The 20,756-nt window shown below is 43.7% G+C and overlaps 1 protein-coding gene across 13 annotated transcripts in view; it reads left to right on the top strand.

Annotated features, from left to right (window-relative positions):
* CYRIA (CYFIP related Rac1 interactor A) overlaps positions 1-20,756 on the top strand; it is a 100,350-nt gene that overhangs the window by 56,025 nt on the left and 23,569 nt on the right. For 9 of the 13 annotated variants that reach the window (XM_081483813.1, XM_081483818.1, XM_081483822.1 and 6 more), the window contains 2 exons: positions 15,381-15,444; positions 16,535-16,614. In XM_081483813.1, the coding sequence (XP_081339939.1) occupies positions 16,545-16,614 (70 nt within the window). In that variant the 5' untranslated portion in view covers positions 15,381-15,444; positions 16,535-16,544. The remainder of the gene's footprint in view (positions 1-15,380; positions 15,445-16,534; positions 16,615-20,756) is intronic. The other 4 variants (XM_081483811.1, XM_081483812.1, XM_081483814.1 and 1 more) reach the window with 1 other exon arrangement.

The following is a 20,756-nucleotide window of genomic DNA, read 5'->3' as shown; positions in this document are numbered from 1 at the left end:
ATGAAAATTAGTTGTTGTTTAGTTGCTAAGTCATTTACAAGACTCTTTTGTGACCCCATGGACTGTAGCCCGCCAAGCTCCTCTGTCCATGTGGTTTCCCAGGCAACAATACTGGAGTGGGTTGCCATTTTCTTCTCCAGGGCATCTTCCCAACTCAGGGATCAAACTTGCGTCTCCTGCATTGGCAGGCAAATTCTTTACCACTGAGCTACTAGGGAAGCCCTTAGTTGTAGTTACTGCATTTGCATATATCATGATTTTTGATGCTTCAGAAATATACAAAGACTTGAGAATAATTTCTCTTGGGTCATTTAGGCATTCTACCTGATTTCTGAATTACTGCTTTTTCTCAGATGTAAACTCTAGAAGCACTCTCTGTCTGCAGCACTGGCCAATTTCCAGATAGTGTGTTGCATTCTCCAGTATTGGGGAGCTGTTCCCATCATCCTTCCCAAATAGCTGGCAATCCAAAGGGCTCCATGGACCAAGACCAGGGAGGCTCTGTGGAAGAACAGTCAGCACGCAATTCTGTTTCTTAAATGGAAGTCTCATCCCGTTTCTAATTAACTTAGCTCCTGGCGTGATTTTAGGTTGCCTGAATACATTTTTAGAAATTGTTGGACATTCTCATTGCATTAAAACCTCAGGATGCTGAAGGAAGGAAGAGTTTTCCAGGTCATCTAGCCAGTCCTAGAGGGCTATAGACCATGAAGATGAGACTCAGAGCTAGAGCTGGGGGGTAGGGGCAGTGGGAAGGGGATGATGACCCTCCCCAGGGTCTCGTGGTGAACACGTGGCTGAAAAGAGATTAGGACGGGAGGCAGTGACTCCCTGTACCACTCCAGTGGGTGGGCTACCCACTCCAGTATTCTGGCCCGGAGAATTCCATGGGTGGTATAGTCCATGGGGTCGCAAAAGTCAGACGTGACTGAGTGACTTTCACTTTCACAATCACAGTAGCTTCCATGACCTTCAGGCCCTGGGTTACACAGTTACCGTCTAACCCACTCAAGGCACCAAGCTGCATTTCTTCCCAGGAGTGTCCTTACTTCTGCTTTCTGGATTCAGAGTTCCTATGTAATCAGTCCTCAGCAGATTCTCCTGACTGTCTCTTCCTCTACTTTTCCCCCAAAACACAGTTTCTGTTTTAGAGGTTCATACAGTTCCTCACTGGGACCAGGCTCACTGACCACGCACTTTCCCATCCCCCAGAATGACTACTTCTCCCTTTTTGTTATCCAAATAAAAGTGTCAGACCTAATATACACACTCCTGTAGTTAAAATGGAAAACAGCAAGGACTTACTGCACAGCTCAGGGAACTCTGCTCAGTGTTATGTGTGGCAGCCTGAACGGGAAGGGAGTTTGGGGGAGAATGGATACCTGTATATGTATGGCTGATTCCCTTCGCCGTTCACCTGTTGAGACTATCACAACACTGTTAGCTGGGTAGCTTTTCCCTTCTCCAGGGAATCTTCCCAACCCAGGGGTCGAACCCAGGTCTCCCACATTGCAGCCAGATTCTTTACCAGCTGAGCGACAAAGAAAGCCCAAGAATACTGGAGTGGGTAGCCTCTCCCTTCTCCAGTGGATCTTCCTGACCCAGGAATCGAATGAGGATCTCCTACATTACAGGCAGATTCTTTATCAACTGAGCTATCAGGGAAGCCCTAATTGCGGTTCAAACACAAAATAAAAAGTTCAAAAGCCAAACAACAGAAAAGACTGTCTGACCGAAATAACAGATGACCTGAGAGTCTCTCCTTCCATGAGCCTAGCGGAAGAAACGTATGTTCTATGGGAGGAGAAGCTCCAAGGAGTCATGGGAGTTGTGTTTCTGAACCGATGACTTCATTCATTCGCTCTAGGTATGGAGTTCCTATTGTGTGTCAGGCCCTAGTCTAGGAGCTAGAGGGTGTATGTCAGTGGTGATAGAGATTAAAAAGAAAAATAGAAACAGTGAGTGGAGAGTTGGGTGAAGTATGATGTTGGAGAGGTTGGTTAGATTGAGCTCCACCGAAAAGTAAGCCCTGAACAGAGGCCTAAAGAAAAACCATGCAGACATACTGGGGGAAAGCATCCTAGGCCTAAAGATTAGCAAAGCTCCTGTGTCAGAAACGCATGTGATAAGTTCAAGAGTGAAAAGGGAAGAGGCCAGAAGCAGTGAGTAGCCAGCAATAGAATGAGGAGTTGCAGGCAATGAACCACCTTGTGGAAATGTCACCTCAGGCCTTGGTGACTATGATGAGAATTGTGTATTTTATTCTAAATGAAACAGGAAGCCATTGAAGTGACTTTCCCAGAGGAGTGACATGCTGAAACTTAAGAAAAGAAAAAAAAATTATTATTTTAAAAGTTTTGTAATGGGAGGATAATTGCTTGACAATATTGTGTTAGCCTCTCCCATACATCAACATGACTCAGCCACAAGTATACATATGTCCCCTCTGTCCTGAACCCGCCTCTCACCTCCCACCGCATCCCATCCTCTAGGTTTTCACAGACCACTGGATAAACCTCCCTCTATCACACAGCAAATTCCCACTTGTTATCTATTTTATGAGTGATTAGAATCTGGGAAATCTTTTAAGAAGTGAGTATGATACTCCTGGCAAGAGATGGGATGGCTTGTGGGCTGGTCTAAGACTCTGATAACACCTTCATGTCTGAGAGATGTTCAAATTCAAGCTGTATCCTAAAAGGAAAGCTGATGGGATTTGTTAGCTTAGATATGGGGTGTAAGAGAAAGGAAAGTCAAGGATGACACAGATGTTTTTAGAATGAGTGTCTGAAAACATGGAAATGCCATTTACTGAGAGAAGAAGGACTGGAGAGGGGGCAGATTTCTAGGGGGAAAATAAAAACTGTAATTTTGGATGTGTGACATGTGAGGTATCTGTTAGAAGTCAAGCAGTTAATCAGATAAATGTGTCTGGAGTTCAGGCAAGAGGATCAAGGTCAAGGTGACAGTTATAAATTTGGAAGTCATCAGCATACATCTTCTAACATGGTATTTTAAGCCATCAGATATTAATAGTTGTGTCAGAAGGGGAAACTCTTCTTCATGGCCAGGAAGTCAGCACTAAGACCAGTGACTGAAACAAGAAAAATAATGATAGTAATAGTATTATGTTCTCAGTCGCTTCAGTTGTGTCCGACTCTTTGCGACCCCATGGACTGTAGACCACCAGGCTCCTCTGCATATGGGATTTCTCAGGCAAGAATACTGGAGTAGGTTCCTATTTCCTTCTCCAGGTTATCTTCCCGACCCAGGCATCAAACCCGAGTCTCCTATGGCTTCTGCATTGCAGGTGGAATCTTTAGCCCTGAGCCACCTGGGGAATCATGGCAACTACCATTTATGCATCTGGTCATTTATATATGTTGTCATTATTTCTGAAAACCAGCCTTGAAGAGGTTGAAATCATCTCTGTTTTACTCATATTGAAGCTCTGATTCTGGGAGGGTAAGTCAATGTTGTTAAATACATTGATTAAGACCACCCAGCCAATAAATAGTTGAGCTGGGATTCAAACTCAAGTTCATATTCTTATTGCTGTGCTAAACATCACAGCTCAGTTTAAGAAGTCTTTTACCTTTGAGAAAGATAACTTAGCTCAGAATTTCTGCCAGCTTGCCCCCTACCTTCAAGGAACCTGTCCGGAGCATGGGGCCTTTCAGATGCTGGGTAGAATACTGCATGTTGGGGCCGTCCTTGCCAACACGGAACACACTGTAAAGCAAGGAAGGGAGAACAATTTGAAAAAAGAGACGACACATCAGGAAGATAAGTCACACGCTATGATCATATCTGAACACTGGCCACAGTTTAAGCGAAGACGTTACCCTTGATTTCCTTTCCTAGTTCCAGAGATCAGATGACAGTACCCACCCTACTGGAGACACGTGGAGAAGGGGAATACAGGTATTTCTTTCACACTGGCCGAGTGTATCTGTCATATCCTTTCAAGCTTGCCACAGCCAAATGGGCAAGCCAATGGGCTTCCCAGGTGGCGATAGTGGTAAAGAATCCGCCTGCTAATGCAGGAGATGTAGCAGACATAGGTTTGATCCCCTGGAGGAGGAAACAGCAACCCACTCCAGTATTCTTGCTTGGGAATCCCAGGGACAGAGGAGCTTGGCGGGCCACGGTCCATGGAGTCACAGAGATGCAGACACGACTGAGTGAGCACGCATAGCCAAATAAGAGCTGAATTTTCCACCTAGGAAAATAAGACCTGAGGGGTGACAGGGCTCCTCCAAAGACCTGCAGGCAGTGCATGTTATAGGCTTTCCAGGCCCCAAAGTTCATGCCCGTTGCACCGCTGTCCTTAAGAAAGGAAAGGAGAGAAGAGGCCGGTTGGAATGCTGAGAATGGCTTGCGTTTTCTCCGCCCCTCCTCGGCCGCAGTTCCGAGGACCGCCGGCAGAGGGCACCACGCCCCCGGCTCTCCCAGCCGGCGGCCCGAAGCCATGTTGAATGAGCAAACGTCTGCAGCCGCCTCCGCGAGATGGAAATGTCTCCTTGGCAGGAAATCCGCGAGGAGCACCGCGGGGTTGTGCAAACAGCCTCACAATGTCCGCTTGTGTGTGTGCACTCGGCTTCGCCCGCGTCGCCCACAATGCTCGGTTTTTTTTTTCTTCTTTTTTTTTGGATAATGGGCCTCTGTGGACCCATAGGCCTTGTCATGCAAAAGGAGTGACCTGTGTTTGTCATAAATGGGCTCTTGTATGATTAATCGCCACGCGAGCGGGCCCGCAGCCGCCGCGCAGCGCCCGCCTCACCTCCTCGCCGAGGCTGTGGTCTCAGGCGCTTTCTTCCCTCGCTCCAAAGCAGCCATGCAGAATTTATGGCTAAAAGGGAAATGACTTGTTTGCATTGTGGTTGCAGTTTTTTTTCGTATGCTAGACAGGAGGTGCAGAAAACGACCATTTGTTGCTGGAGGCTAGCTGCATGCCGGATGCTTTCCTACATTATCTCACTCAGTAAGGACTCTGCTTGGGAACTATTACAATGTGCATTTTACAGATGAGAAAAGCTCAGACTCAAAAGACTCGAAGACCTAGGACTTCCTTGGTGGTCCAGTGGCTAAAACTCTGCGCTCCCAATACAGGGGGGGCCATGTTCAATCCCTTGGTCGGGGAACTAGAGCCCTCATGCAGCAGTGAAGACCTGGTGCAGCCAAATAAATACATATTTTAAAAATAAGCAAACAAAAGAAATCCCCCCAAAACAGAAGAGTACAAGACTTGGCCAAAGCCTGCACAGTCTGTGCAGTTGCCACTAAAGGACTCCTTTTTTTTTTCAGCGTGGTCCACTGTCCACGCACTTGGAACTGTCTCCCGGCCTGGCCACCCATACGATGGAATCGGCAACTCTAAAATAAATGAGAAATTCTACTCTTGACTGTCAGTATGTGTGTTGTACTTCCTGGAATCATGTGAAGAAACATGTAGGTCTGAGCATAGGTGCATTTTTCTAAGAAGGCTGCTTCTCATCAGATTCTCGAAGTCATCTGTGATCATAAGACAACAGAGTCGCTCCCCTTCCCACCCCCCCATAATATCTCTGTTTTGGGAAATGCTTATTTTCTTCCACCTATTCCTCTGTTAGTCATCTAGTCGTGTCCGACCCTTTGTGACCCCATGGACCTTATGGACTGAAGCCTGCCAGGCTCCTCTGTCCATGGGACTCTCTAGGCAACAATACTGGAGTGGGTTGCCATTTCCTTCTCCGGGGGATCTTCCTGACCCAGGGGTTGAACCCAGGTCTCCTGCATTGTAGACAGATTCTTTACTGTTTGAGAAGGGGATGACAGAGGACGAGATGGTTGGGTGGCATCATCGACTCAATGGACTTGAGTTTGAGCAAGCTCCAGGAAATTGAAGGACAGGGAAGCCTGGCGTGCTGCCGCAGTCCGTAGGGTCACAAAGAGTCAGACACGGCTGAGCGACTGAACAACAATTCCTCTGTTGGTCTCGTGTGCAGCTGACAATCATATGGTTGTAGACATGCAGTGACTCCTTACGGAAACTCCCATTCTGTTTCAGTAGCCATCAGTGCAGAGGCGGTGTGCCTGAACCCTGCTTGGAGTTTGGGTGGGGAGGGGGGAAGAGGGAGAGGAGTGGACTGGGGGGAGTGGGCTAACATTCTGAAGATGAAGAAGACACAGCCCCTGAAAGAATTCACAGCAAAGCCAGGAGGTCAGGGAGGAGGTTTCTGGGAGGAGATGTTTGGTTTGGGCCTAGAAAGATAGGACCTCCACAGGCTGAGGGGAGGGAAAGACTATTAACAGGCAAAGGAAGCAACATGAGCCAAAAAAACAGAAGCAAGAACGAGGCCAGAGCTGTGGGCACCGTCTGTGTTCTGATGTGACACAAGTAGAATGTTCTGAGGAGCTGAAACTTGAAAGAGCGATTCGGATCAGGTTTTTCAGTACCAGGTGAAAAATTGTACCCATCTAACTCGGACAGTCAGCTTGGGAAGCGCTTACACTGAAAGGGCTTTTCTCCTTTCACCCGGCTACCCGGTATCCCTCTGGGTCAGGGTGTCACCTTGAGAAAAAGCTCCCTGTAGGAGAGGGTCTGTCTTCGGGAACTCAGCGCACCCCACCCCTACCCCACCCCACGTTTCCTGCCCCAGCGTACAGCGGATGGTCTTCACCCCTTGCTTGGGGTTCAAACAAAGAATTTTATTGTAAAACTTTACTTTGGTTTGCAATGAAGGATACTGCGAAATCAAGGCACTTGCTCCTTTCAGAAACTGGAGACCAAAGCAGAGCCCCTCCAGCCTCTGAGATTTCAAAGGAGGTTTTCGGCCCTTTGGATGAGCTTGAGATGTGATGGATCCCACCAGCCCTTCCTTGGCTTCCAATTCTTCAGGTTTTCAGTATATGAAATGGCTTTTGTTGACTCGTTGGTACTGCTGTAATTTTTTACATCCTCTCCCCCCAACCCTGGGCTTCCCCAATTGCTCAGTGAATAGTCTGCCTGCAACGCAGGAGGCACAGGAGACCTGGGTTCGATCTCTCGGGAGATCCCCTGGAGAAGGAAATGGCAACCCACCCCAATATTCTTGCCTGAAAAATCCCATGGATAGAAGGGCCTGGTGGGCTGTAGTCCATGGGGTGGCAAAGAGTTGGGCACAACTGAGCAACACTACAAACTATAAAACCCCCCAATAAATTTGAACTGGGAGATAATACCCCTAATGCTTTGACATTCGAGTCAACTCCAAAGTCTCCTTTGGTGCACAGGTCAACCTCCCTTTGAGAAAGTTCAGGGTCTGAAACCCTAGACTTACAAATCAGGTCAGTCCCTGACTCTGGGAGGGGTGGGACTCTTCAGGAGGCTTTCACATCCCAGAAGGACCCCCATCTATGTGCACCGTGCCTGACAGTGCCCTGATCTGAGAGGTCACGTTTTACCACCTGACAGTGAAGTATGGAGGCAAAGAGACCTCAGGCACAAATGTGTGGACCAGCTGCCTATGGAATGAGAGCCAGCCAGCCAGGGACTGGGACTGGGGAAAAGCTTTTTTTTTTTTTTTAAGACTAGATTGTGAGATTGCAGAAATAGAAGAGATTTAGTTCACCAGTGTGCATTTTACACAGGACATTTCCTGTAATGGGCACAGAGTCTGCTGTGTAATCCGAGGTGCTTGGGGTATCTGGTGTTGGGTTGGAGAAAGACAAGAGAGAGCCTGAGATAGTGACCAAAGATGATAGAGAGAGATTGCACCAGGAGAAGGGCTTAGAGAAGCGTCAGGGCTCGGGTCAATGTGGAAAGTACCTAGATAGAGTTTGGTGAGAGACTGGGTTTAAGGCGGGCAGCAGATGCAGACATCTCGGGGACACTCGGGTTGTTGGCTCATAATTCATTAGGCAATGAGGTCTTTCTTTGAACAAGGAAGGAGGAGGACATTTGGGAAGAGCAGCACTTAAAGATATCAGGGCCTTCCCCAAATTGCTATGCTTGGAGGAAATTCCCTTAGAGTTACCAGCCTGGATTTGAGGAGGGAGGTCCAGTTTGGGGCTAAAGGTTGAGAAGTCTTCTGCGTATAAATGAAAATCACAGTCCAGGGGGTCTCACCTGGGAGCAGGAGAAAAGGTGTGAAGAACGATCACTGGAGACAGACACTGAAAGTTTAGATGGAGCAAGTGGAGACTGAAGAAGGACCACTCAGAAATGAGGGGGCGCGAGGAGGTCCTCCAGCATCTCAGGGAGGAGGGCTTGGCCAACGGCGCACAGGGCAAGACTTGTCCTCAGCCCCAGCTCTGAGCAGCAGGAGCCTGGCTTCTGTCGGTTTAAGTGCCCGAGAAGCAATTCTGGGAAAAGGAGATCTGTAATCCAAGAGAAACTCAAGTCGGTTTAATCTAAATCATTTGCCTGTTAGAGCAGCCCAAACTTTGAGCATCTTCCCCGAGTTCCCTTTTGGGTTCTAGAACTGAAGCGAAGCCATCTGAGAAAGGGAATAATTAGCTTTCCGAACACCACTCAGTCCGTGGAAGGCATTTCCAAGACTAGAGCTCAGGGCCCTGGGCTGCTGCAGGGATCACTCTCCCTTTGAAATTGGGAAGTGACCTGGGTGGGCTTCCCTGGTGATTCAGATGGTAAAGAATCTGCCTGCAATCCAGGACACCCAGGTTCGATCCCTGGATCAGGAAGATCCCCTAAAGAAGGAAATGGCAACCCACTCCAGTATTCTTGCCTGGAGAATCCAGTGGACAGAGAAGCCTGGAAGGCTACAGTCTTTGGGGTCACAAAGAGTCGGACATGACTAAACAACTAACACTACTACTACTGAGTGGGCTACGACTGTCAGCTTTCTTTCTAGGAAAGGGGCAAGCTCATCAAGCAGTCTCCAGATCACCAGATTCTTGATTTCACAAGTGGAAGGGAACAAATTCACTAATGACGCCCCAGTGGTGGACCCGTCCGTAATGAAGCAGGTTGATTGTTTCCATATTCACTAGTACTGGAAATTGGGGCAGAGGGGAACACATTGACTCTCATTCCCTAAAAAAGAATCTAATTTTGCCCTCATTTCTTGGAGGCTTTTTGCTGCTGTAATATTGATGTTTATGGGGAAATTAGCTCTGATGAGGTAATAGTCTATTTTAAAAAACTGAACTCAGATATTGAAAGGACTATTTTAAACCTGCGCTTAATCGTTCAGCTCCGTAATGGTCTCTGGTTATTTTTTTGGAGAATTCCCATGGATTGCCTTACAACTCAACTCTAGCAGCTTATATTCCGCTGGGAATGCCCAGCCCTTTTGAGGGACACCGTGGTATTAATGATGGATGAGAATATTCAAGGCATTTTCCCATTTGAGTGCCATTACTTGTTGTGTTAAAACGTTTCAAAAACACATTTTAGCCATTAACTCATTTTTATTGTCAGATGAAAGTGCTTAATAGACTCACTCTAGTTTCCCTCCTTCATCTTGGAATGAAATCATCTGTTGGATTCTTGGCACCACATTCGGCAATGGAACAGAGAACGTTACGAATTCATTGCAGAAGTGGCAGCTGGGGCGGGGAATTCCAGCCCAGCCCAGCTATCTAAAATCACTAACCTGGTTTAGCAGATTCAGGCTCCTGGAATTTATAGGCTGAACTACTTCCATGCATTCCACTGATACATTTTTCCCTCCCAGAAAAACAGGTGCTTCCAACATTTGAGAAATGTACCTTTCCCTTGGTTGAGAGGTAGTTTTTTAAGCCACCTATTTTGTATCTGATATATCATAGGCTGATGGTCAACCAGTTTTGCTTATCATTCAGAACAGTCAAGGAGTATAAATGGTATATGATGAGGTTGTGTGATCACTAGGAGGAAGTATCCCCGAGTTGTGTAAATAGTTGATGTATTGGGGTTGTACTCTTCCCTCCCAGATGGCTCCCTGGATGGTTCACGGGAGACAAGCCAGAGGGGTCACTCACTTTTGGGGGGTGGTGTGGGGAGCCTGCAGACCTCTTCTGTCGCTGGCATCAGCTGCCACCCTGGCTGCTGTCAAGATTTCTCCAACTGTGAACCTCATTGATCAGGTTGAAGAGCAGATTGTCTTAATAGCCCTCCTAAAATCACATCCAGTCACCAGAAACACTCTGAAAGCCAGAACTGGACTTCTTTCCACCACTCTGGTGGGGAAATCTCAGGGCTCAGTTGGAGTTAGGAGGTCAGACTTCTGGTAAAACTAAGTAAGGCAGGTCGCAGGATGCCCCTGGAGGTACCAGCCTCAGAGCAGAGACCAGCAGCTCAGCTCAGCTCCCTAGCTGGACTGTGTAATTGACCAGGTTAATGAACTCTAGTCTTTAGAATTTCATAAACCTGTAAAATTTCAAAATAAACTTTGGGGATTTAGGATGTAACTATCTCTATCATCTTTTAAAGTAAATTAAAACACTGTAGCCTAGAGTTGTTTGCATAACTTCAGCTTTCTGCAAGATTCATGCTGTAGCCTTTATTCCTCATTTTGCTTTGGAATCACTGGACAGGACAATGTTAAGGATTTCTTTGCCAGTGATAACTGTGTGTTGATCCCCGGTACTAAGTGCTGGGCATACAAAGAGGTGAAAAACCAGTCCTGCCCAAGAAGGCCTTACATTCAGAGATGGGGAGAAAGTGTGTAATTACCATCCACACTGTAGGCCGTGTGACACAGTAAAAACAGCATGTTAGGTGAGCAAAGAGAAGGAGAGCTCACCCAAGGGAGTACATTTTGTTTTCCTTGAGCTGGAGTCGAAGAGGAGGGAAGACTTAGGGGGTTCCTTCTGAAGGCCCTTATTTCCAAACTCATACTTGAAAGGAAATTCCAGGGAAGCAGTGGTCGAGGGCCAGTGCTTAGAGGTCAGATGAAATTGGAGTCCAGACTCAGCTCTATGACTCTGGGGCTTGAGAAACTTTTTAAATCTCCAAGATTATTTCTGTATCTCTAAAGTTGGGATAGTAACAGTTGCTTCCTCATATGGTGGTTGTGAAAATTAAGATATGATAATACATGAAAAGCTCTCATCGCTTTTGCCTGCAGATCATTTAAAAATGTTAGCTGTCATTCTAATTGTAAACAGAAGGAGCAATGTGGGCAAGGGCCCTGAATTGACAAAAGCAGGCTGCTTTTGAGAAGTGCAGGGTGTGATGAGTGCTGGGCTCACTGGCCCAGAGGAAGAGAGGAGACAGAGGAGCCAGCAGAGGCCGGGGGCCAGGTTTTCTGGACCCAGTGCACCCATTTGCATGCCTTGTATCCCACGGGTCCTGCAGAGTCTTGGAAGTATATTAAGCAAGGAAGGAACATTGTCAGATTTGTGTTTAGAAAGCTGGAAATGAATTGGCGAGAGACAAGACTGGAATTAAGAGGATCAGTCTGGGGGCTCTCTGTAGGAGGCAGACAAGCTCTGCTGGGGGTCTGAATTAGGATAATCTAGACAAGGAAGGAGAGAAGTGTGTCTAATGCAATGAATCACCAGTGGGGATGTCCCTGTTTAGTAGCTGTGTAGCATGTTCTGGGGAGACCCTACTGCCATGCAGCAGAAACTCTCGAGGGGCAGCATCACATTGCACCTTATATTTTAATGTCTTTAAAAAAAATGAACTTGATGTCCCATTTACTTTTTGCATTTGTGGACAGAGCAAGAGATTGACAGTCAGGACACCTCTCTTCTGAACCCTTCTTTGAACAAATGTCCTGGGGCAAGTGGTATTTCGTAAAACAGGAGCTTTAAAAAGATGGCCCCAGTTCTAATGTGGAATGTGTTCTGATGACATTTGGGACTTCCATCTGGATGACTTTGGAAAGGACATTTATTGTACCTGATCCACAAGTTCTCATCTGTAAAATGGGTCCAATATCATCTTCCCTGCCTTTGACACATGCTCATGTTGAGGATAAACGAGTCCAGAAACATCTTTGACAAAGATATAATGTTATAGAAATATATGTCATTGTGTATTCGTGATTTGTCTGGGGCTTATGGTGGTTCAGACTGGTAAAGAATCTGACTATAATGCAGGAGACTTGGGTTCTATCCCCAGGTTGGGAAGATCTCCTGGCGGAGGACATGGCAACTCATTCCAGTATTCTTGCCTGGAGAATCCCATGGACAGAGCCACATGGTGGCCTACAGGTCATGGGGTCGCAAAGAGTCAGACATGACTGAGCAACTAACACTTTCACCTTCACTATATGCTAATAACTATGTTACAGAAAAATATTAGGCTCAACAGAACTTATTAATCTCCAAACTATGGAGTTATAGATAAAAGAATCTAAGTCTTTGATTACTTAAATTTTTGTACCAGGGACGCTAAAAAATGTGTAGATGCTGGAAGGTATTGGCTCACTCAAAATGCTAAGAAAACCCATCCCTCTAGTAGAGGCATTGAGTCTTTACCATGTTAGACCTTAAGAAAAATACTAGCAAATAAAACCATGTGGGGCTGTTGCTCTATTTTTTCTCACTTTCTGTTCTTTATTGATGAAAGGTGATATTGGCTTAGAAATTCTCCTTTGCAATAGTTGTAGCTACAAAAGAAGTTTTCTAAGTGCTTGTTCTCTAATCATTAAAATTGGGCATTGAAATGTTGGTATACACAGGCAAAGGTCAGAATTCACAGTGCCCATGCCCTACACTTGAGTTCCGCTATGTCTTACTTCCACTAAACAAATTTCCTCACCAGAGATGGCCCCATTTTTTAAAAATCACCTCTGGTTGATTTTATTTGGTTTTATACTCTGGGAATACAGCTAATCCTATTGTTTATTTATTTTTTTCTTCCAAACAAGAGCAGAGTTATAAATAGGACAAAAAAATAATTGCACGTGTGTGTGTGTGTGAGTGTGTGTGTGTTTTGCTCCCCTTCTCATTTTTGGAACTGAAGTGTTAGCAGAAAACGACTTCTTTAGGAAAGGCATCATTTTCTACCGAGCAGCCTATGAGCCAACTCTCATGGAAGTGGTTTTGAGCTGAGAGCCAAGAAAGTAGTCATAGAAAACACCAGTATACATCCCAAATCATCACCACTGAGACATGAGCGCCTCCCTTGGCAGAGACACGCGGGCTGTCTTTACAGACACTGTGAACACTCCTACTGGGACTAGAGAAACGCCCTCCTTCGATTTGGAGAAAAAAAAAAAGTGAAAGGATCCATTTCAAAATTGTATTAAGTAAATAAACCTTGAGGAATAAGCCTTCTGTTTGGGGAAGACTTCAGCAGTCACCCAACTTGTGTCTGCTGTTCCCTTCTCACCCCTCATCCCCCAGCTGGGGGCCTCCTCTCTGCCATTACAGAGTCCCAGGGTCCTTCACGCCTGGGTGGAGTTCACTTCTGCTATGAAGCCAACTTTTCTGCAAGACTCCACCCCCGCATGGTTTCCTAAAGAAAGCATGAATTCCTCAAGAAGTATGTTTTTCCCTGTATGTGGAGCAGTACTAGTGAGAAACAGGCTGCTTTGGAATCTTAACAGAAACTGTAGACTCTGTCCCCAGAAAAAGGAGCATAGACCTACAGTACTGTATTATCCTGCAGACACTTTCTGCAGACCATGGACTCTCAGCGTTCTCAACCAGGGACCTCCTAGGGGTCTGAATCCCCAGGTTCCTTCTTGTGGGGAAAAGAATGTGGGCTTTGGGTTCCCAGACCCTCAAGTTCAAATGTGACTCCATCTTTTATTCTCCTGTCATCTTAAGAAATATACTTAACCATCCAAACCTCTTTTTCTTCCAATAAATGAAGACAGTTGTAGCACCCAAAGAGCTGGTGTAAGGTTTTAGTGAATTTAAGTGTGTGAAAGCTCCAAGCACAGTGCCAGGCACACCGTGGGCACTCAATAAAATGTGCATGTTCTTGTCCCCTTGAAGGGGAGCAATTTTTTTTTTTTTTTTTTTTGCCATGAAGGAGATGATCTATTTCTGTATCTATTCAAGAAGCTTGTATTGAAAGGCATGTTTTCTGGTTCCATAACGCTACGTAAGTTCCCACAGTTTTATCATTCCAGACAGTTCCTGTTTGGGATGTCAACATCTAGAAATCTAGAATAGTTCCAGTTAATTAATCTCGGCTGTTGTTAGAATCACGTCTCAAGATATTTGACCACATCAGCCAACCAGCCTAAGTAACCTTCTGAACAGATAGCACTCTGCAGCCAGCTAATATTTGGATGTATTTCCATGTGTGTTTCAGTCTGTTACTAATTTTAAAGGCTTAACGCATTTCCCACCCAGGAACTCTGACAGTAAAATCCTACACAAGGCAGACTTTTAGGAGGAAGCTAAACTCATTCGGGTCTCTTGTGACATGTTAATAGCACAGAACTAGGGAAATTAAGAATATTTAACTTCCATTAAGGCATTTTATATGAAAGTCGGGGCTGCTACTAAACAGTAGAGTCATCTTCCTGCAAGATTTGCCTTGGGGTCTGAGTTGGAATTGTTCATTAAATTGGAAACACATTGTTTCCTAGAGACCCAGAAGCGTTTGTGAATATTGCCCAGTGACAAGGATGGACTACACTAGTTGTGAGTTTTAATTTGGCAGAACCTGTCTCACACAGGGCTTTGCTCAAAAATATCTTAAAAGGAAACACGAATCAAGGCTAGGGAGGGGAAAAAAACAATAACAGAAAGAATATAAAAGAGGGAAGATTCTTTTGGACAAGAGGAGCATGGTATTTGCCTCCTATTGTGTGTCTGTGTACTTGTGCACACATGCCCAGGTGGCACTAGTGATAAAGAACCTGCCTGTCAATGCAAGAGACACAAGTTCGATCCCTGGATTGGGAAGATCCCCTGGAGGAGGACATGGCAACCCACTCCAGCATTCTTGCCTGGAGAATCCCATGGACAGAGGAGCTTGCGGGTTACAGTCCACAAAGTTGCACAGAGATGGACATAACTGAAGCAACTTAGCACATATGCACGCATGCCCAAATGTTCATATACTTCAAGACCGGCAAGGTCGAAGAAGTATATATCCCAATCTTCTGCCCAACTCATTTTCACAATATTTTTAATTTCTACTTCACCACCACCAGTGACAGGAAACTCACTATTTCACAGGGCAAATCACCCAATAGTCTGACAACCCTAATGGTGAGAAATGTTTTCACGACATTGAATGAAGATCTTCCTCATTATTCCCTCATTGGTTCTAGTTCTCTTCCCTAGAGCCACATAACACCTCTCTGATTTGTCTTCCATAGGAGAATTCTGAGTAAGTATTTGAAGGCGTTAAGATAATCATCATAATGATGATAACGGTAATTATCACATATTGTTTCTTGAGCACTTCTTAGAAGTATATGCTAAGCATTTTATATCTTTAATCTTATTAATACCCATGAATTGATGAAATTGATACATTTCAAAAATTCTTTTTATAGATGAGAAAACAGGCTTAGAGAGTCAGTGCCTTGCCTTGGATAACAGAGCTAACAGGAAACAGAGGTAGGATTGCAAGCAGTCCTCCCTAAGTTCTTCTAGCTTCACATTAGTTACATGGGTGACCTTGGGTGATATCTGTAAGTGGATGTGAGTATTTTCTTGGAGGGAGGGTTATGGAGACTATATTATACCACCTGCTGCACCCAAGAGAACTGCTTGTTATGTTATGCACAGCATCCTTTTTGTTTATTCTTCTTTCACCACATCTTTCTTACAGTGGCTTTTTAAAATTCCTACAGCAACATAAACACTATCAGCAGCCATGTGCATAGAAAAGTATAGCCCTGAGCTCCTTTATCCTCATCCAGTGATTTTTAAAGTTGATCCCTCCCAAGCTGAGGTGTCTGAGTCATGAGTTAGAGGAATGCCTTCAGCACCCAGCATCAGATCGCAGCTCCATAAATATGTGTAGAATGAATGAAGGCACAATGGTCTCCTGAAGAAGAAGAAGGTTTACTGTCTAGAGCTGAGAGCAGTAGACATGTTGCTATTTATTTAAATCAGTTCAGTTCAGTCCCTAAGTCGTGTCTGACTCTGCGACCCCATGGACTGCAGCATGAAGTACTAATCTCATAACTATTGAAATGTGAAGTCGCAGGAACCTCTGACTTACCTGGGAAACAGGACCTCTTGTATGGGCTAAAAGGGATTCCTGGGAGTGTAAATCTGTTTTCTAAACTCTTTTCCTTGGGAACTTTGAGAAATTTACCTTTCTGGATAGGTAATTTAATAATGCCCTCACTGTTCTGCTTGTCCATTGACATGGTATGTTCCCACACCAGTGGAACAGAAATAAAGCAAGGATGAAATATTAACTGTAAGGATTCTGGGGATTAGTGAAAGGGAAAGGGGAAAAAAAATTCTAGAATACACCTGAACTCTGCCTCCTAAGACCACGACCCAATTCTTTGAACAATAACTAATTGTTAAGCTATCATTTGTCACCTGGTATAAAAATACTTTCTATTAGGTCTTCTGATGTAGTTATAGGGGTTCAATGGTATTTATGCAAATCATTCAAAACTATCTCACCTTTTAGGAAGGATGATTTTTATGCTGCTAATGGTGTTTGGCTTCGTGTTTCCTCTTCCAGGCTCGCTGGGATGGGAAACCTGCTCAAAGTCCTCACCAGGGAAATTGAAAACTACCCACATTTTTTCCTGGATTTTGAAAGTAAGTCCAAAAATGAAAAGATTATGATGAAAAATCTTCACTTTGTTTATGGTTTGTTGCTAGGGGAATTATAAAGATTGTTATGTAATACTTAAACCACATCCAAATGTCTCTCTGCATTTCTCTGCATCTTCAAAGACCCTTTCCTTCTTTCTTTTCATATATTATTTTTTTTTAAAAACAAAGAACATCTTTTTAATATGCTCATGCTTTTCTTTGATTTTAGAAGCAATCAGTTATTGTAGGCCTAACATCAATCATCATCATGTATTTTCCTAATAATTTTCATGAATTATTATGTCATAATCCAAAGACAAGTAGTATACATAGTAATTTACACAGATTAATATAAAACAAATATCACTAGATGTAAAAGAAAAAGTGATAGATACCAGAAATGAGACTTAGAGATTTTGTAGTTTTGAGTAATCTCTGTCTGTTCTTTTATATTATTCGATAATACAGAACTGTTTCAGAATTTTGAGATGCAGCTTTCATTTGAAAGGTTTTTTTTTTAAATCAAAAACTTTACCTTAGGGAAAACGGCTTATGAATCATGACTGAATACATACAGAGAGTCTTTCTTATATTGTTCATTGTTTGACTATGTTTATTAATGAGTGACACATTCATTTTAAGCAACTGATCTCATGTGTCTATACTCAGTGTTGCGTTCTCCTCCTTTTGAATTGCAATTCCACAATGCCAAGCACAGTTAGATGTCCTTTGTCCCAGTAGTCACCATCTGTTGCAAATCTTAATCTGCTTTAAACTCTAGTTTAAACTATAGTTCCAAGTATTTTATTAATATTAAAAATAAGTTGAAACTTCCTTACATATATATTAAACTTTCTAACAGATTTTCTAAGTAAATGCTAGAATAACTTTCTAAGATACAGCAAACCAAACTACGAAAGCTCTCTGGAGGTATCTTTTTAAAATCTTTGTTATGCCTAAATACCTACTTAAAAAGGAAAAGTATTCCCCAAACTCATACATTCTGAAAAAAAAATTTAATGCAGATTATATTCAATTAAAGAGATCTCACTTGTGATTTAACTCAGTTTGTTATTGTTCTTGTTATTTTCTGCTAAGTTTGGCTTGATTTGATTGGGTGTGGTTGGTTTTGGTTGAGTTTAGCTGGGTTTGGCTGGGTTTGGTTGTGTTTGGCTGAGCTTGTCTGAGTTTGGCTGAGTTTGATTGGGTTTGGTTAGGCTTGGTTGGGTTTGGTGGGATTTGATTGGGTTTGGCTGGATTTAATTTGGTTTGGCTGGATTTGTTTGGGCTTGGTTGAATTTGATTGGATTTGGTTGGTTTTGGCTGGGTTTGATTGGGTTTGGTTGGGCTATGCTGGGTTTGGTTCAGTTTAGTAAGGAGGGCACCTGGGAACTCAAGAGCCAGATTCATATGATACTTCAAAAAGAGTAGGTTTTCTTTTTCTTTTTTTTTTACTGGTGTGACTTTTGCTACTCTCTTATAATATACCTATCCTTTTTATTACAGGAAGATTTATTAATAATTTTAAAAATCATTGCAGAATGAACTACTTATTATTCCAACACCCTAATTTTAGTACTTGTATCTTTAATTGGTCCTTTCCACTTCTTGTCATATGTATTTTACACTGTTTCATTCAGTGTGCACAAAGGCCAAAATAGTGGTAAAACAACATTCACTCACAACTTCAGGGGCGTATGAACAGCTAAGGGAGTTTCATGCTTTACTTTTTTGGAAGTTCTAAATTCCACACACATGCATGCATGCTTCTCACAATGTCACCCAGAATTCAGTGGCCCCATTTACCTATGTAGCTGTTCTTGAACTTTGGCTTTCCCCTTCCACAAAGAATAATAATGAGTTCTTTGTCAAGTCTAATATGAAAATCCTTTAAAGTGATAAAAGTAAAATCTACAGGAATTTAAAGCAGTAGTTTTCAGCTGGTGTTCTCCGAAGCACCAGAATTCTGAGGCAAGATCTCAGGGCATCCCCTTCCCCACCAACATAGCAAAGGGGCCTCTCTTCCTCTCTCCTACAACCCAAGGGCTCTGACCTACTCAGTCGTGTACTTTGGCCATTTTCTTAATATGTTATTTAAAGAAAGATCATGGTGGCCGAAGAAAACATTTAAATATTTTCAATTTTGATACTGACTTATAGTATCAAAACTCCGTTTATAGATATGCTATAATTTCTTCAGGAAGAAGAAGTGTAGACTGAATTTCCATGTTTAGTGGCCTATTACTAGGACTAGAACTAGAGTATTTAAGGAAAATATAAAACTATAAATTTGTAAACATGTATAAAATCCTGTTTATATCCCCCTTACTACCAAAGAGAAGATTAACATTATTTCACTGAGTCTGAGAAGATGAGTCACTGGGCTGAAGTCACACAGGGAATGATTGGGGAGTTGAGGTGGGAGTACAGATGTCTCTGGCCTTCTTCCTCCCTTTGCTTTGATTCCCTTAAGTGCTCATCCTAGGCAGCTTCCAGGAAGTAATACAGCCATCATTTTCTGCCTAATTAGAGAGGGAGACGAAATGTCTCATGGAAAAAAAAAATTGTTTTCGTTTCTTGATTCTTCAAATCTTATTTCCTAAAACTGGCTTTCAAGAAGGAAGGATGATGGACTGGAAGGGTGGGGAAGATGGGCTGAGGTCATGATTTTTCCTTCGGCTCATTATGGCAACAGTATGTTGAGTATGGTCATGAGCATCCGTGTAAGCCTGGTGACATCAGGCAGACGGAACTAAACAGGAGCAGCCATTGCCTGATGAAGCCCCAGGCCGGTGTGGAGGACAATACAGGCAGACGGTTCAAAGACAAAAGAAAATAACGGGCTTAGAAGAGGCATGGTGCGGCCTGGGAATAGAGGGAGAAACTTCTAGTTTCAAGAAATGGATGACCTCAGGAGGAACTAGAGAAGTTTTCTTGCAAAGGTGGCATTTGGAGTGGACTTAAAACAACGTGTTTTTTTTTTTTCCCGAAGACCTAGAAGACCTGGGTTCATTCTCTGGATTGGGAAGGTCCCCTGGAGAAGGCAAAGGTTACCCACTCCAGCATTCTTGCCTGGGGAATTCCATGGACACAGGTGCCTGGTGGGCTACATACAGTCCATGGGTTCGCAAGATCAGACACGACTGAGCGACTAACACCTTCACTTTCAGAAGAACTTTTCCAAAGAGAATAGCTGAAATCCCTGAAGGAAAACTACAGAAGATAAGAGCCAAGCGGATGAGAACTTCAGGCATGCCTGTGTTTAAAGGGAGCTTGAGTAGGAGAGAGGCTACTTTGAGGGAGAAGCAGGGCAACTTAATTGAGATTCCTGATGGCAGGGCTTGGGCCCCACCAAGTTTGGTGACCCAGCCATCAGCTTACGTCGAGCTAAGAGACCAAATGAGCCCAAGTAGCAGATGCTGGCCATGTGAAGAAACAGAATAGAACAGGCTAGATCAGGCAGCCAGGAGACACACACTTTCAAGAAGGAGGGAATGTAAATAGATTCAGATGCTGAGAGTAGTCAAGAAGGCTTGAAAAGGGAATGATGAGTTGGGCAGTTAGCTGCCTAACAGATTCCGGATTTATTGCTTTAAATACAGAGGTTGGATTGCAAAGAGTTAAGGAGGGAGTCGGCAGTGAAGGGAGGAAGGCAGGCTGAACAGCATGTAGCGACAGCTTAAATGCATGTGGCACCTCTGCTTTGAGTGTTGAATATTCTTTTTGAAGTCAGTGATGGAATATAATTGAACTGGGTCAAATAGATAAAATTAAGCTGGGTCAAAATTTACTGCAAAATTAGAGACATCTGTCCTTAGGTTTTCCAGTTGTGTAGATCTGATTTAAATTTGTTTGACCTTTGTAGTGGGTTCTACAGTCTATGCTCGTATTTCTACACAGTCACTTACCGTCTTTTTATTGTTGTTTTTTCATCCCATGACTATTTTCTTTCCGTGAACAGAAATGTTATATTTTGATAAAGTGTGATTCATCGTTTTCTTCCTTTTTTACTAAGTGCATTCTGTATCTTCTTTAAGAAATCATGCCTATTCCATGGTCATAAACATACTCAACTACATTTCCCTATGACAGCTTTAGAATTTTAAGCTTTACATTTAAGTCAATGATCAATCTTAGCAAGTTTT

Source organism: Giraffa tippelskirchi, chromosome 4 (genome assembly GCF_054371585.1).
Source record: "Giraffa tippelskirchi isolate mGirTip1 chromosome 4, T2T-mGirTip1v1.2.pri, whole genome shotgun sequence".
NCBI classification, from domain to species: Eukaryota; Metazoa; Chordata; class Mammalia; order Artiodactyla; family Giraffidae; genus Giraffa; species Giraffa tippelskirchi.
This window is presented reverse-complemented; position numbering and strand designations above follow the sequence as displayed.